Raw genomic sequence first — 17,974 nt, forward strand, 5'->3', positions numbered from 1 at the left:
GCACACTTGTGTAACCTACATTTTATGGCTCAAGTGAAGAACACCAGCCTCCTCACACCCGAAGGGTCCGGGAGAGACATGGGCCCCGCCACCCTGCACCTTCGGGCGTTTATGACCCCTTTACACGTCTTGGAGGGTCTCCCGCAATTTAAAGGCTCCGGCGGAACCTAAGCGACGAGGCCTTGTTTGCCGACGGAGGGGCCGGGAAGAGCGGAACGGAGGCGGAAGTGGGGTCGGGCGCCGGGGTTTGGCCTGTCCGGGCGGAGGAAGAGGCGGTAGCAGCGGCGGGAGGGGTGTTGGAGACGGACCCTGATTTGGCGGGCCCGATGGCCTCCGCGAGCATCGATATCGAGGATGCGACTCAGCACCTGCGAGACATCCTGAAGCTGGACCGGCCGGGCGGTGAGGAGGATCTCGGGCCACCCGGGGGTGGGGGACGCGTCCCTGCGGGGACGAGGCTGGGGTGGGTGGGCGGCGCACCGTGTTGGGCAGCGGGGAGCGAAGGCGTAACACGGCCTTCTTCAGGTCGGGCTGGATTTCTTTTTCTCCGCTCGTTCGGGGACGTGTGTCCGGGGCCCCGGCAGCTGCGGGGGTCGGCGGGGGTGGTGGTGGAAGAGAAGCGCCGGTCGGGAGAGCAGCGAATCGGGCAGCCGTGACACTCGTAGTTCCGTCTGCTTGCTCGTTCGCGTGAGAGGAAGCTCCCACAGCTCCTCTCAAACTTCTGGGGTTTTTTGTTTTGTTTTTATCCCTGCTTTCTAGACGCCCCAAATAGGTGGTTTAGTTTTGGTTTAATTTTTTTAGGACCGTCCCCACCCCCAACTATTAAAATATGCCAGAGAGTGCTGTCAGGTGTCTGCTGGCCTTTTTAAAACTATGCGAAGGCAGATCCAGATCTGTTTGTCTAGGTTGCTCAAACTGTGACTGATACCAGAGAGTTGTTACTTTAGTTTTTGCGACTAACATAGGAACTGCCATTAGGCTTTTGCTGGGTGTTGTTGTCTTCTAATTGTATTTCTTGTGACAGAAATCTTGTGTAATTTTTTTTATTACGTGGTGCTATCACTATGTTTCTCATGCTGAAAGGAGGATTTGGTAACTGGTCTTTCAGATCTCTAAATGAACCCTTTTTAATTTCTCTTGTCGTTATTTAATGTACAAAGTACTTTATCTGCCTAGTTTCTTCAGTTTAACACAGTCTTCTGTTTACAAACTGATTTTCCACCTCAGTTATTTGAAGATGATATTTCCCTGAGATCAGTCAGTAGTCAGTTTGTGGTTCTAACAGCCAACAAGACTTTGTTGATTCCCACTCCATACAAATAAAATGAAATAATTTTCCATACTTTGCTATTTTGTGTATTGAAAGGCAACAAATAATTAATGTGTTGCAGCAGCCTTCTTTGAACCATGATATAGTTACATGGTGCCATTCTAAAAGAAGCATACTTTTCTCTTATTCCAAGTGGTCTTTCAAAAATTGCTATTCTTTTGAAATTGTGTTGGTGTCCCATGTTACTGGGTAGTCATAGTTGTGGACCCTTCTTACTCTTAGTAGTTAAAGGTACATAAGCTTTCTCTGTGTTCCTATTCTTTCCATGATCTCATCCAGGTGAGTTGATTGTTTCTGTTTGTCTTTCTTTTTTGGTTCATTTCAGAAGTACAACAGTACAATCAAAAATATATGGGTAACATCAAGAAAATGTGGGTCGGCTAACATCACGTCTTCAGTAGCACATGTTGAAGGGCATAGAGAACACTGATGTAGATGTGAAGTTGCCTGTTCTCCATGCTTGCAAAGGACTGTTTGTGTTAGTAGAAAAAAATGGAACCCATTTTCATAGGTTCACTTTAGTTTTGCCAGCTGTACTTTGTAGTTTATTAGATGACTTCAGGTATCTCAGTACTCCATGTGACCAATGGATAGACTTTCCTGGGGTTCCATCCAGTTTAAGAGGTGGCCAATTCTCCCACCTTACAGTCCTGATATTCTGCACGGTTCCTTCACAGATGTTTTGAAAAAAGACTCTTCCATGATTTTAATCTGGGAGGGATGAGATGATGACCAGAGAATGTATGCGTGTTCGATGTAGATGCCTTGGGATTTTCACTATTACTGTGTTTCCCCGAAAATAAGACAGGGTCTTATCTTAATTTTTGCTCCAAAACAACACAGTAGCCCTTATTTTCAGGGGATGTTTTATATTTTTTTTCCATGTACGACAATCTACATTTATTCAAATACAGTCATGTCATCTTCTGGTTGCTGCACAATGGTGGAGGGTGGGGTTTCACTTAACTAGGGCTTATTTTTGTGGTAGGGCTTATATTACGAGCATCCTGAAAAATCATACTAGGGCTTATTTTCAGGTTAGGTCTTATTTTTTGGGGAACAGGGAATCACAGTTTTAACAAAAAATCAATTTTTATTTAAATCCAATTTTTAAAATTAAAATCATGATTTAAATTGACTTGATTTAAATCAAATCCACCCTGCTACTAGCTCTCTTTCTTTCTGTATGGCTGCTAGGTAATTGTTCTTTTTCATGGCCTCTGTGAATGCATACAATTGGGTTAAGACTGCGCCTGCGTAGGACTCCTCAGAACATGCTTAAAACATGTGATTCATAGTACGTTTCCCCATGGCACACATGCTCCACCTGCCCGTAATACTTCAGTTTCTTTTTGCCGCCGCTGTGATCGGACTTCTTTGTACCTAGAGCTGTTTTCTTCTTCCATTACCTGATAGTGATTCTGGTCTGGCTCATTGATTATTGTCTCTATTCTCTGGAAAATTTTGATCTTGGACTGGCTAGAGTTTACGATTATTGGATTCTGGTTTGTACGTTGTTTACCTCGGTTTTGACCCCCGGACTGATGATTGGTTATCGTTTTTGGATTATGGACTTGATTGTGATTGTGATTACAGTATTTGGATTCTGATTTTCGGCTTGGATATTGGACAGTCGTTAATGTTTTCCTGTGAGTCTTCCTTCCTTTTTCCCTTTCCACCTCTCCTGGGTTTCAAAAATTTTATGGCCTCCTGAGGCCCGTTTAAGCGGTGTACATTGTGCGCCAACAAGATCCCCTTTACGGACGGCCACGACAGCTGCTTATTTTGTTTGGGTGAGAGGTACCAAATTCATTCTTGTCAAGAGTGCAAAAAGTTGACCAAACCGGTCTTTAAGCTTCGCTTGCAGAGACTTCGATCGTACCTCTGAGAAAAATCACTTTCCCCATCAAGCCCGGCAGCCATGGAGTTGACCTCAGTTCTGCCTCCTACCCCCCCATCCTGAGCTGCATCTTCAGTCCCGGTTACTCCGTCCCCGAGGTCCTCCTCTAAATCTTCTAAGCAGAATTCTTTGACATTGATGTCAACGTCGAAATCACCGCCTGGAGAGGGTCACAAGAAAAATAAAGTAGTCAGTAAACAGAAGAAGGATAAACATTCTTCCAAGTCTGCACCACTTAGAGAAATTCCTCCGGCTCCAGCTTCACTTCCTTCACCTATACTTGAGGAATCATCTTGAGACCTGCCAGACCCAGACTCGCTCTCTGAAGGGATTAGTTCCGTACCACCTCCACAGGCTCAGGCTTCGGTTTCCACACTGAGCCAATCTCCGAGCCATGGCCATCTTGAGGCTGATGTCACATCCAGCCCGGCCTCGGCTCATTCGAGCCCTATCTCTATCGGGCGGGCAACAGTAATTTATCTTTTGAATTCGGAGGTGTCGCCACAGCAGTCTCCTCTACGGAAACGAACATCCAACTGTCGGCACATTTCCCTAGCTCGACAGTACCCCCAACATCTGGAAGTTGTGGCTCTTCCTTGTCTCTCCCGGCGTAGAGGTGTTTTTTTGTTGTTGTTGTTTTTTGCTTCAGGCATACTCTAATGGCTCTACAACTTCCAGTAATGACTCTGCTGGAAGTAAAAGGAGAACCAGAGAAGCAGTAGGTTGTAATTTGCTATGATATCTACACAATTCTTTGTGTTAAAATCACAAAAATGCAGTCTGTGTTTGTTACTGTTTTTGATACACTAGTTGTGTGAGAGTATGAGAGGCAGCTGCTTGTCTCAGTTGCCTTGAGTGATTTAGTACTGGATTTGGATAGATTGCTTGTGATGTCACAGTTGCAATGCACACTGTGGCTGCTTAAGTCCAACAGGAATAAATTATGGAAACTATTTGAGTCATAGAAATATTTGCAGTAGCACCAAAGAAAGCAGAGACTGGCCTCTCTGCAAAAAGCCATCATTTTCTCGTGTTGCCCAGCCAGCTGTGGCATGAAATATCCAACAATTCTGTATTAGGGAAATTAATTCAGTCCTAAAGCTATGTGCTTGACACTAAGCTCAGCTGGATATCATTAAACCTAATTTTAGATAAAAATGTACAGGATGGTGCTAATAAAAAATGTAGTGATAAAATATTCCCAGTTTTTCATGACTGAATATTGTTTCTTGGCTGCTTCAGAATGCATTTTAGCTTTGCTGTGGAACTAGGATGGTGAGACTGGTCCTGACAGATTGTGTCTGGACTTTGGTGTGGATCTCTCATTACTGATTCTGTTGGTTCTTTCAGTTATTTTAAAAACTGTATAGCATGGCATTCTTTAGATAAAGAATATAATTTGCAGACTGTATTGAGTAAAATGTTTTAATCATTTATTTGTACCTATCTTGCTATCTGTGGTGTCTGGACTTGGACTTGTATTTCAAGTATTTAAATTGTTTTGTATACTATATGCACTGTGTATGGTCCTGAGCTAATTGCAATCAAGTAGACTCTTAACTGGTACAAGATAATGTCATAGTATTATGACATTAATACTGTTTTTTTCATTTCGTTTTGGTTTTTGATGGGGAGAACATCTGAGCAACATCAAAGTATCAGGGGTGATGCCAGAAGTACTTTTTAGCAGTTTTAATTGTTATACAAGCTCTGTCTTTTTTAAATCAGGAAAATCATCTTAGATTCACTTGTGCTTTGCAGCCTGGGAAGTTGTCTGTTGGAATTAGCTTCATATGAAAGTAGTTCTTTGTAAACAATTTAAGAACCGTGGCTAGTATAGATTCCTTTGGCTTGCCTCTATATGGATGAGGGGTGGGTAGATATGAGAAGCACAGGTTGATCTGTTTTTGTTTTAATTTGCAAAATGACAGATTGGCCTTTGGATTCAATCTCTCGTACTGAAACGGTGATGCCTTGGAGGGAAGGATATAGCTAGCTAATTTGATAGCAACTACAGTGATTGGCTGTGGGTTCAATGTTCTGTTTCTTTAAATATATTTATGGACTGAGAATATCATTTTCTAAACGGGCATTCCTAGTGGTATTCTAGAGAAGGACTGCGGACTCTTCATTCCATAGTGTTTGAAATGATACAGATTTTCTTGTTAGGCTGAGAAATCTTTTGAAGAGTTTTGTTGAAGTTGAATGGTTGATTAAGGCGTTTTTATATTTTAAGAGTTTTTCTAATATTGGATTTTATGTAAAGGTGTGTTAAAATTTGTCACGTGACTCTAGCAACAAATGTGCAGTGCTCTTGAAAAGTTGTGCGGAAAACATGAGTGCATTACTTAATGTAATTAGTTTTAAGTGAGGAGTTCGTACATACTATACAAGATGCAGTGAAGGTTATTTCACAATATCATTTCCAGAGTGGATTTAATTTAAATCAAACTGACTTCAGATCCACCTTGATAGATCTTCCATCATTAGATTTCACTTTGCTAAGTTCATTATGAAGCAGGGTGGAGATTAAAATCACAATTTAAATACAGTATTTATTTATTTATTTTAGTTAGTAAGCAATTTATTTTTTAAAAAATCCTAATTAAGGAAAAATGGATTTTTAAAATTTAAATTGGATTTTTAAAATAAAATGATCTATTCCTTAGGAACGCATATAAAAGTTTGGAAGGACTGGCAAAATAAATTATGTTCTGTTTCATCCTCATTAACTCCCTCCTTTAGCCATCCCTTGCATCACTCCAATTAAGCTATATCAGAAACGAAGTCTGTTCTGTTTGTAGGAGAAAATGTGAGAATATTGGTACATTCTTTCATAACTGGTGGAAATCCCCTCCAAAGCAGCTGTTCAGATCCGTGTTTTTACAGAAATAGAAGTAATCACAGGGCAAAAAATTACCAGGATGGTAGATCCAGCTCTGTGCATATTTTCAGGCAACAGCAAATACAGTGGTGCCTCACTTAACGATTGCCTCACTTAACAAGGAAATCGCTGTACGAGTAGGTTTTTGTGATGGCTTTTGCAATCGCAAAACAATGGTTTAAATGGGGTTTTTCCGCTTTGCAATGATCAGTTCCCTGCTTCGGGAACTGATTTTTGCTTTATGACTGTAGCAGGCCACTCTCAAGCCCTTACTCATCCAGGCCTATAAGAGTGCTCACTACCCCTCACCAAAAACTTGCTGCCACCAATCTATCCTTTAAATCAAAAGGACTCTCGATACAATAAGCCCTGTTCAAGGTGGAACCTCTCAGGTCTTTCATGGGTTAATTTTGCTTCAGAAACGCTCTCAAAGCATTGTTTCAGGGTGGAATCTGATTTCTGTTCTTGACTGAACGTATTGCTTTGGGAAATATGAAGTGGAAATATTTCAGCTGAGTTACTACTGTCAGGCATTCCCTTTCTCTGATTTCCACTCCCCTCCTCAGCTGTCTCAGATTGATCTTGTTGGGAATGTGTCACAACTAAAACCCTCTTCACATGTTCAGAGAGGTCATTGCCAATTAAAACCGCTGCTGGAACCTGAGAAGAAATCCCAATTCTCCAAGATCCTTCCCATTCCTGGTACCTCAAGTGTACCTCAGCCATGCTTTCTCACCAATTCCCTTTACAACCATGTTTTCTCCTTTTAAGATGTATTTCTGAGGCATTATATCAGGGTGACACAGAGTGACTTGTGAACATGAATCCCTCAAAGCCAAGTATTTGTTATCAAAGATATAAATATGATCCCCAGCCGTTTGAAATAACTCTTGGTCCGTTTTAATTAAAAAGCAATGTCTAATCTCGGCAAAAGGGAAATCAGGTTCAATATTATCATCTTGTGTAGAGTGTTCAGCTTGTGTTGCCATGGTGACTGACTCCTCCCTTGGTGGATTGTTCTGCTCTTGTTGCACACGGTATACTGCCTTAGGCTTACCTAAATTTACTTTTTGTGGTACAAATTCTTTATTTTTACCACATTGGGATGCAATATGGCCTTTTTCATTACACCTAAAACAAGTTCTAGCATTCCATTGATCATTTCCAGCACCTTTACCTCCTTTTTCCTCCAAATTTTGTCCTCTGGCTTGGTTTTGGTCTGATGACTTTCCCACAAAATGGCCCCCAATGTTCTGCTGGTTTTTAAATCATCCTCTGGGGTATTTATTGGAATCTTCCCACACTTTTCTCACAACCTTTCCCTCATAACCACTTGGTTTTCTGATCTGGGAAATGAAATCCGCAAACTCCCCTGCCTATCTCAAATTTCTCGGTTTCTTGTCCTTAACCAAAAATTTCAGTTCTCCAGGTAAGAGAGAATAGAACTGCTCCAATCCAAAAATATTTTTAAGGTCTTCCACTGTCTCAACTTTTTCCTGTGCCAGCCATTTGTCTAGATATCTGGACAGGTTGGCCCCTAACTGAGAGTAAGACTCATCAGGTTTCTTGGTCAGAGACCTGAATTTCTGTCTCAACTGTTCTGAATTTATGCCATACCTGGCAAACACTAACTTTTTGAACTCATCATAATTCGATAGGCACCTCCGCATAGATTTCTGTCAGGCCTCCACTAATTTGGGATCTCAACACTATCATTCTCTCAGAATCCCTCACAGAAAAATCTTCACATGCTCTTTCAAACATCACTAAGAATGATTCTGGATCATCTCCTTTTCTAAAAACAGGGAATTTCTTTAGATCTGCCTTTGATAACTGTCTTCCCTCAGAATCATCTCTGCCAGTATTGTTATTATTATTGTTAGCCTGAGCTGCCAGCTCTAATCTCCTGCATCTGCTGCAGAGGTGGAAAAGGAGAGATAGAGTCTGGTATCATCAACATACTGATGATACTGCACCTCAAATTTCCAGATGACCTCCAATGGTTCACATAGATGTTGAAGAGCATTGGGAAGATAGATGATCGCAGAGGGGACCCCACAATTGAGGGTCTAAGAGCCGGTCAACTCATTCTCAAGCTGCACTCTCTGGACGTGACCTCTGAGGAAGGGCCGAATTGTCCGACGCCAAATTAGGTCATTTCAGAATGTTCGAGAGGATGATTTCCTTAACACATAAAGGAAGGTTGCTATTCCTTGGGGAAGTGTTATCAGTATTCACTGCCCATTCTGAACTGACAGCTTTTACTGGCAGCTTTTAAGTAGCCAGGCTGGGCAAAGGTCATGCAGGGAGACAGCTGGTCTACAACAGACCAGCACCCTGGACATGTCTTCCGATGTAACCAGACCAGACCAAATGGGCAGAGGGAGATGTATCAGGGATCTCCACAGATTTGACCTTTATTAATGGGGCCAAAACCCAGCTGGGTAGCCTCAATTTTGCACATTTTGCAATGTGTAGCCTGCATAATTAACTTGTAAACCACCCAGAGAGTGCTTGAAGCACTATGAGGCGGTATATAAGCAGCGGTATATAAGCAGCACTTAAAATAAGCAGCAGTGAAATCACCAGGATGAGATTGAGACTGACCAGGGCTGGTGAGATTGCGAACCACCCAGAAGAGTTCTGATTGTTGGTTCCTGACCTTAGCAATAATCTTGACATTAAAGGCTTTTCTGGCCGTTTAAGGGCGTTCACATACCTCCTGGTCAAGGACTTGGGTAAAGGTAAAGGTTCCCCTTGACAATTTTTGTCCAGTCGTGTTCAACTCTAGGGGGCAGTGCTCATCCCCGTTTCCAAGCCATAGAGCCAGCGTTTTGTCTGAAGACAATCTTCCGTGGTCACATGGCCAGTGCGACTTAGACACGGAACACTGTTACCTTCCCACTGAGGTGGTCCCTATTTATCTACTTGCATTTACATGCTTTCGAACCGCTAGGTTGGCGGGAGCTGGGACAAGCGACGGGCGCTCACTCCGTCACGTGGATTCGATCTTACGACTGCTTGGTCTTCTGACCCTGCAGCACAGGCTTCTGCGGTTTAGCCCGCAGCGCCACCACGTCCCCTTCGGTCAAGGACTTAACAGCTGTCAAATACGACTCTAACTGGTCCTTCCTCCCCCTACTCTCTAGCTGTCTCCTGGCCAGCTTCAGTTCCTCGGTAAACCAGGGGGAAGTTTGAGCTCTGGAGAGGGTATTTGGAAACAATGGTGTCAACTCCCCATCCCACCTCAGTATGCCTCCTGGTGATTTCTGCTTCAACAGGATTGCCAGCTAGATCTCCCGGATCTGTTAATAAGAATTAATATGATATGAAGAATACCAAGACTTATCTTCCATCAGCCTACCATGTCAGTGTTCTATTTTAATCAGATGCAGATTGCTATGAAAGACTTGTACTATTATTTTGTTGCTATTGTTTCCACATTCTTTCCATGAAGTTTTTAAAAAATAAAAACTTAAAACGATGGGATGCAGTAAACTTTCCTTCTTTTGGAAGCACAGCTTTAGTGAAATCACACATATTACCAAGGCTGACCTTATTTCAAACATTACATCTATATCCAGACCTAAGCAAAATCAAACAGTAGCAGTGTTAGAAAATGTTGTTGTAAATACAGTAATAAACAAAACAGAATTTCAGAATCTGTATTCTTCAGACAGGAACAGAGAGGAATCTTGTCAGTTGTACATTTAGTGCTCCTCTTCGTGGGTTTCCAAATAATACAGATGCCTTTAGTAATAAATAATCACAGAAGAATTACAGTGGTGCCCCGCTAGACGATTACCTCGCAAAACGACAAATACGCATGATGAGTTTTTGCAATCGCTATAACGCTTCGCAAAACAGTGTTTCCTATAGGCGATTTTCACTATACGATATTTCAGACTGTGCTTCGCAAGACTTTTTTTTGGGACCTATTTTCGCAAGACAACGATTTTAACAGCTGATTGGTGCTTCACAAAATGGCTTCCCTATGGGCGATTTTCTCAAAACGACGATGATTTGTCCCCATTGGAATGCATTAAATGGATTTCAGTGCATTCCAATGGGGAATCATGTTTTGCAAGACAATGTTTTCACAAGACAGTGATTTCAATGGAACGGATTAACATCGTCTTGCGGGGCACCACTGCATATGAACTGAAATTGAATTAAAGAGTGAAAACTTACAAGATATGTCAGTTTCATTTCATCTACAAAAGCAAAATTGCTGCAGAATACTCAGAATCCTTTCTGTGCACTGGGAATGGACAAAACTACTGTACAGTACAAATATTAACATACACAAAAAAGCATAATGTGCAAAGAAAGATCACTGAACTCACTAACCAAATTTGAAGTCATTCACATGGGGCAGAATGACATGGCAAACGAGCAAACATCCGTGTTATATAAATAGATGATGGCAGTGCACTAGAGCAATATGATCATGCTCGCACTTGCATGGGAACAGGTCTATTGCTTGATATCCCACAACAGCAGTGAGAGAAGGTCTTGCTCTCACATTGATATTGATAGATTTCAGCTCAAATTGAACAAAGTACCATTAAAACAATTTATTTAGATTTCGATCAGGCATCCTTCAGTCTCGAGAGACTATGGGAACGTGCTGTGAGTAGAGGTCTTGGAACAGCATCTAGTGTGGCTGAGAAGGCCAATTCGAGAGTGGCCATCCCTTCCACACTGAAGACAAATACAATCTGTCCCCTGTCCAGATCCCCGATTTTGTTGGTTTCGGGACTGCCTCTTGGCCTCGGCCTGCTGGACAAGGGTCTCTTCAAAATGGGCTTTAATCTGGACTTTTCTAGTCTGCTAGACATTGGGTCTTCTCCATCCTTTTTTTGTTACTATAATACAGTGACCAAAGTGTTGGGCGGGATCTGTTTATGCAACAGAAATTACGTTATTGGCAGCAGTATATTGCTGCTGATCAAAGGCTTCCTTTTTGCAATTTTGGGGTCCATGTGAGTTCCCATAGTATACAAACCAAGGACAGCCCGCCCATACATGTCACAAAAGGAAGGCTTTAATCTGTGGCAGTCTGCCACTTCCAATAGCATCATCCCCACTGCAGAGACAGCTACGAGGGGGTGCTGACAAGTATTGAGCCTTTCCCAGAAAAAAATTGAGCTAGGAAGCTGCAATGGCCACACTGTTCTACAAATTCCCCCAGGAAGTCAGTGCACTTGCGACATCTGTTCTGCAGCTTCTTAAATCCCTGCATATAAAATTCTTCCTACTGTTGGTGTAACCACTCCTTTGCAGCATTAGTTGCCCCCAGAACACTCCCAAATTGTTGTCCCTTTAGGTGTTTTTTTTTAGTTTGGGGAACAAATAATAGTCAGAGGGAGCCAGGCCAGGAGAATAGGGTGGATGGGGCATCACTTGAAAGCCTAAGGAGGTCAGTTTTGTTATTGTTTCACCTGCAGTGTGTGATGGGGTGTTGTCATGCAACAGGATGACACCTTTGGAGAGCTTTCCTCGATGCTTTTCCTTGATGTTTTGCTTCAACTTTGTCAATAAAGCACAGTAATATTTTACATTGATAGTTGAACCCTGTTGGAGGTAGTCCACCAGCAGAACTCCCTTCTTATCCCAAAAAACTGTTGCCGTTTGGTTCTGCACCGACCTTTGCACTCAGAACTTCTTTGGCCTGGGGGAACCACTGTGCCTCCATTCCTTACGGTTCCTTTGCCTCGTGATCATAACAGTAGATCCATCATCACCAGTTACCAGTTTGCCCAAGAAATCTGACTCATTTCTTGCAAAATGTTCCAAAACAGCCACTGATGACTCCACATGTTTCCTCTTTTGTTCGGTTGTCAAAAGTTTGGGGATCCACTTTGCTGCCAGCCTTCTTATTTCCAAGTTGTTGTGGATAATGGCACCAACTCTCTCACGTGATATTCACAAATATGTAGCAATACTTTTGGCTGATATTTGGCCGTCTTCCATTATCATGTCATGGATGGCTTTCACATTTGCAGGCACAGAGACAGAAACAGGCCTTCCACTGGGTTTCTCACTTTCAACACCGAAATGGCCAGTTTTAAAAATGACACCCCAATGTTTAACTGTTGCATATGTAAGGCCACTGTCACCCATAGTTTGTGACATTTCATCATGGATCTGCTTTGCACCTTTCCCTTGGAGAAACAGGAACTTGATTCTGGTCCTATGCTCTTCCACATTGAACTTTTCTGGAGGTGTTGCCATGTTCACTTTGGACCTGAACATGAAAGATTAGTTAAAATCATTGGTAGTTGATTTTTGCACCCTTGAATACAGACAAATTGGCCAATATACACTGCAATTTATAGCTTCCTAGCTCAATTTTTTCTGGGAAAGGCTCAATACTTGTCAGCACCCCCTCATATGCAACAGGATTTCAACCAGTGATTTTTATGTGAGCAGTTTGCTGCCCTAGTTCACATTTAGCACCATAGCCTCATAGTTTTATTATGCCAGGTGCTTGTGTTTGGTTGTTAGTGTGCTGTGCTGCCAAAATATGGCTTGTATTTCCAGTTTTTGATTAAAGATTGTGTTGGAAAGTCAATATGTATCTCTGACTCTTTCCCCAGTTTTGTAGAAAGGAATTGACATGTTACCTGCTGCCTCTGTGGTGGTAGAAATGAGTAATATGGTTTGCACTGCAGTACACAATCTATTAATTTTGCCAGAAAATAGAAAATGGATCAGTTTCTCCTTTAGTTACAGTGAATTTGTGATAAAATATGCCTCAAGGAATAAACTGTTTTACGCAGCAGAATTTTAATGTAGTTTCATAAATAAATCTGATTTGAAGGCTTTGTTCTAGTGAAAAATGGAAAGTACCAGTACTTTTAGTTTCCATTCCTTGGATTGGCTCTGAATTCTAATTTGTTCAGCGCATATTTCCTTTCTGTTTTGGAACCACAAGCAGCCATGTGAATGGAAGTGAAACGAAAGTGAAATCCTGCTGTTCAGCATTCTGTGTGATCTACTAATTTCCACTTGGAAATCATTTTCTGTAATCTGGGATGTGACTTTAAGCATCTTAATTTCCAAAGCAGCTTGCCAGCAAGTCAGGGTATCCTGCTTAAAAGAACTGGGGAGGAAGACTTCTTATCTCTGGTTCACTCATTGCCTATAAGACAAATCCTCCATGGATTTTGTCACTCTGTTCCTGGTTGACTTTGCTTCTTCTCTTTGTGTTACTGTGATACTGTTACGTACAGTGGTGCCTCGCAAGACGGGCACCCCGTTTAACGACGAAACCGCATTACGACGATCTTTTTGCAATCGCAATTGCGATCGCAAAATGATGGTCTGAATGGGGTTTTTTCACTTTGCAATGATCAGTTCCCTGCTTTGGGAACCGATTCTCGCAAAATGACAATTTTAAAACAGCTGATCGGCGGTTTCAAAATGGCCACCGGGTTAAAAAAATGGCTCCCCGCTCTTTTCTGGGACAGATTCCTCGCTGCACAGGCAGCGAAAATGGCCGCGCTATGGAGGATCTTCGCTGGACAGTGAGTTTCAAGCCTATAGGAACGCATTAATCGGGTTTTAATGCGTTTCTATGGGCTTTTTAATTTCGCATTACGACATTTTCGTTCACAGTGATTTCGCTGGAACAAATTAACGTCGTAATGCGAGGCACCACTGTACGTATAAGCTCACCTCATATAAACAGACTCAGCACACACATCTGCCATGAATGTTTGAGACTCTGATCTAGAATTTTCTGCATTATCCATGATAATAATTATTTCTGCATTAGTGCAATTCTGAACCACATAGGCTGGTTTGTGGATTCCACCGAGCTTTGTCTCCTTAAAGATGCTGGGAAGGAATTTTACCTGGGATCAAAATGGGGTTCTCTGGTCCTGCCGTTTTTGCCTTCACGTAGGAATCTCCTACTGGGCATCATTCAGTATCGTGAGTTAAAATTGGGCTCTAGATGCCCACATTCAAAGGTGGCCCTGCCAGCTTGAGGAGCCTTGTTCTTTCGGGGTATGGGTCAATCCATTACAGCATTTGATGCTATTTCTGATGTTTGGGCTGTAGTTGTGAGGATTAATCAAGTTATCATGGCTGTTTCTTTGTACCTGCCGCTGTTTGCCTGTGTCAAAAGCTAGGAGTATGTCTCCTGAAGCATGTTCACAGAAGCAGGATGTTTGCACGCATGCCGTGCCGTGCTCCTTGTAGACTGTTTCCATTGAAATTTTAGCTTCCTGGTTCTTCCGTTCTGTTTTCTGTTATTCTTTTCTCCTCTCCCAACTCCACTCCTGCATTCAGGCACAAACATGTCCGCATCTGGAGTATTAATTATCAAAGACTTGGTGGATATCCAGCTCAGGGTCTTTTCTGTAACAGCAGGTCAGTTTTAGAACTCCTTCACTAGGGATATTACTAGACTACGTCCTCTATACTTTCCTGCCAGAGAAGGCAGAATTCTTCTGTTGAGCTTTTATTAGTTAGGCCATCTTCCGGTTATATTATTAATCTATGGTTTTGTTGCACAAAATGTTGCTCATTGTTTTTTGGTCAGTGTATATTTTTTGCCTAATGAGTAGAGAGAAGCAGTCCAGAAATAGTTTAAATAAATACATGATTTTCAAAAGTGAAAGAAAGGCTTCTCATTTCACAAGTACAGATCTAGTCAAAAGTTTGTCGATTTTTACAGCATGCTAATGTTAGAGTTGGGCCTTCTCTGTCATGGCCTCCAAACCATATATCTCTTTGGTGAATTGTATAAAACAGAAAGACAGGCCTTTTCTCATTTTCACTCATATGGAATTTACTTCTTGAAATTTCCTTTGGTTGAAATCCTGTTGCTGTCGTAGTAAGTTACAACTAAAGTAGGTCCACTGAATAAATGGAATTTATGGAAGCACTAACTCACCAAATTTCCCCTGATTCAGTGGGACTACTACTACTACTACTACTACTACTACTACTACTACTACTACTACTACTACTACTACTACTACTATCTTAGAACTGCAGAGTTGAAAGGGACCCTATGGATCACTGAGTCCATCCCCTGTAAAGGAGGCACAGTGGAGAATTGAACTTGCAACCTCTAGCTCCGCAGCCAGAGGTCTAAACCACTGACCTGTCCTGCAGTCCTAGGCAACAAAATTTCAACCAACAAATCATAAAGCTTACTTTTTCGCCAAGCCTTATTCTGATGTAAAATATTTATTAAAATATTTGCTATTTAAAAATATTTTAAATAAATACATGATTTTCAGTTATCCCAGAGAGCTCAGTCTTCTTAAAGTCTTCTCACCACATGAGCACACTAGGAATTGGTAAAACTATGTGCGTTGGAAATTGTGAAAATTCTATTAGGTTCTGAAACACATATTGTAAGAAAATTCAGCAGATTCCACCAGGAAATAATGTGATTTGATTGTGCATTCAAGAGATCAAAGCCCGTCCTTTGAAAGTGCAAATAGTACAAGATATCAAAGCTCGTCCTCTGAAAGTGAGTATTCAGTTGGACGAGTCAACTGATGTTGCTAATTGCAGTCGGCTATTAGTATTTGTGCAATACAGTGGTGCCTCGCATTACGACGAAACCGCATTACTACGATCTTTTTGCAATTGCGATTGCAAAATGATGGTCTGAATGGGGTTTTTTCACTTTCCGATGATCGGTTCCCTGCTTCGGGAACCAATTCTTCGCAAAACGACGATTTTCCTCCAGCTGATCGGCGGTTTCAAAATTGGCACCATGTAAATAAAATGGCTCCCCGCTGTTTTTTGGGACGGATTCCTCGCTGCACAGGCAGCAAAAATGACCGCGCTGTGGAGGATCTTCACTGGACGGTGAGTTTCCAGCCCATTGGAACACATTGAAGGGGTTTCAGTGCGTTTGAATGGGCTTTTTATTTTTACATTACGACGTTTTCGTTCTACAGCGATTTTGCTGGAATGAATTAACATCGTAATGCGAGGCACCACTGTACATGAAGGAAAAGGAAATTTTGGAAGATTTTTTTCTTTTATGAGCAACGAGTTCACAGCAAAAGGAACCGATGTTTTCAATCTTGTTAAAAACTTTTTTGGGGAAAACATCAAATACCAATGGATGTAATAGGATCAATTTGCACTGATGGTGCCTCTTGCAATGTTAGGCAAAAATTCCAGATTTTTTGCATATATGAAGAAAGAAGTACCACAAGTTACAATAACACTTTGCATGTTGTACCGCCATGTACTTGTATCGAAAACGTTCCAGAAAAATTAAAACAACACTTAGCTACTGGAGTAAATGTAGTAAATTATATCCAAGGATGGATGCTTAATCATCATAGCCGCCTAGAATGGTCACAGCAACCAGATAGGTGGGATATACCTCTGGGTAGAGTGGGCGGCATATAAACTAAATAAATAAATAAATATGGATAGAATAAATAAATAAATCGTACTTTTGTGCTTTTTTAGAAGAATACAGTGCTGACCATACTGTACTGACATAAGGTGGCTCTCTAAGGGACGTGTACTAAGCAGGGTTTTTGAAATTTGTGGGGAAATTACTAACTACTAATAACTTACTAATTACTTTGGTTTCTTGCTAACCAAAATTTTAATTTAGTTAAAGACCTTGAAAGAAGAAATGCAATACTTTAACTGGCTTACTTAGCAGATATATTCACCCACCTGAATGAATTAAATATAGCAATGCAAGGATATGGTAAAAAACATAATAGCAGCAACTGAAAAAGTATCTGCTTTTGTTGAAAAACTAAACATTTGGATACAGCAAACTGAAAAACGTAATTTTGCAAACTTTCCCTTGCTGATGAAATTATTCTGGAAAATGAGAAGATTACAATTTTACCTCAACTTGTAATATATTTGCAACAATTGAGTGCATCTTTTCATGGACATTTTTCCATGGATCCATTTATTTTTGACCTTAATTTTATAGCTTACTGTAATTTAATAAAAGATTATCTTATTGAAATACAGGCCAGTGCACGTATTCAAATGGAATTTGAAAATTTGGACTTTAGAACAATTCTCATGGGCTCAGTTAGAACCATTTCCACAACTGGTGAAGGCAGCATTGCAGACCTGCCATTTCCTACCACCTGTCTGTGTGAAATGGGATTTTCATCGCTTTTGCATATAAAAAGAAAAAAATCACTTAAATGCAAGTGATGAGATACGTGTAGCTCTTTCAGAAAAGGAAACCCGCTTTCAAAATATTAAGAATAAACAACAAATTAGCCACTACAAACTGAGACATTATTTTAATATTATGTCATTACATGTATGGCGCCTCGTGGCGCAGTGGTTAAACGCTGTACTGCAGCTAAAACTGTGCTCACGACCTGGGGTTCAAATCCCAGGTAGCCGGCTCAAGGTTGACTCAGCCTTCCATCCTTCCGAGGTCGGTAAAATGAGTACCCAGCTTGCTGGGGGGGGGCAATGTGTAGCCTGTATAATTAAAAAATTGTAAAACCGCCCGGAGAGTGCTTGTAGCGCTATGGGGCAGTATATAAGTCCAATAAATAAATAAATAAATAAATATCTGTTTTTCAGTAAATAAACTGTTTCGCAGTAAATGTAATTTTCTAACAAATTGGAACACATTTTTCAAAGGGGTACGAAAATGTATTTTGAAATTCAAGGGAGTGCTGACCACTAAAAAGGTTAAGAACTTCTGTTATAGAGTGTCCTTGTAAGTGTCATATAGGCCGGTAAGCCAGAATCGGGCACCATGATTTCAATTTTGTTGGCAAACTTGGGTTTCTGCTAATTGTGTTTTAGTATGATTACTATACTGAGCCATAGCCTTACAAATAACTTTGAAAAGTCGTGCTGACTTTCAGTGCTTAAC

General features: G+C 41.3%; 1 protein-coding gene across 2 annotated transcripts in view; it reads left to right on the forward strand.

Annotated features, from left to right (window-relative positions):
• The first annotated feature begins 229 nt into the window (after positions 1-229).
• EDC4 (enhancer of mRNA decapping 4) overlaps positions 230-17,974 on the forward strand; it is an 84,344-nt gene continuing 66,599 nt past the window's right edge. The window contains exon 1 of one of the 2 annotated variants that reach the window (XM_020810983.3): positions 230-402. In XM_020810983.3, coding sequence (XP_020666642.3) covers positions 327-402 — 76 coding nt within the window. In that variant the 5' untranslated portion in view covers positions 230-326. The remainder of the gene's footprint in view (positions 403-17,974) is intronic. The other variant, XM_020810984.3, reaches the window with a different exon arrangement.

The sequence above is a fragment of the Pogona vitticeps genome, chromosome 10, assembly GCF_051106095.1.
Source record: "Pogona vitticeps strain Pit_001003342236 chromosome 10, PviZW2.1, whole genome shotgun sequence".
Taxonomy (NCBI): domain Eukaryota; kingdom Metazoa; phylum Chordata; class Lepidosauria; order Squamata; family Agamidae; genus Pogona; species Pogona vitticeps.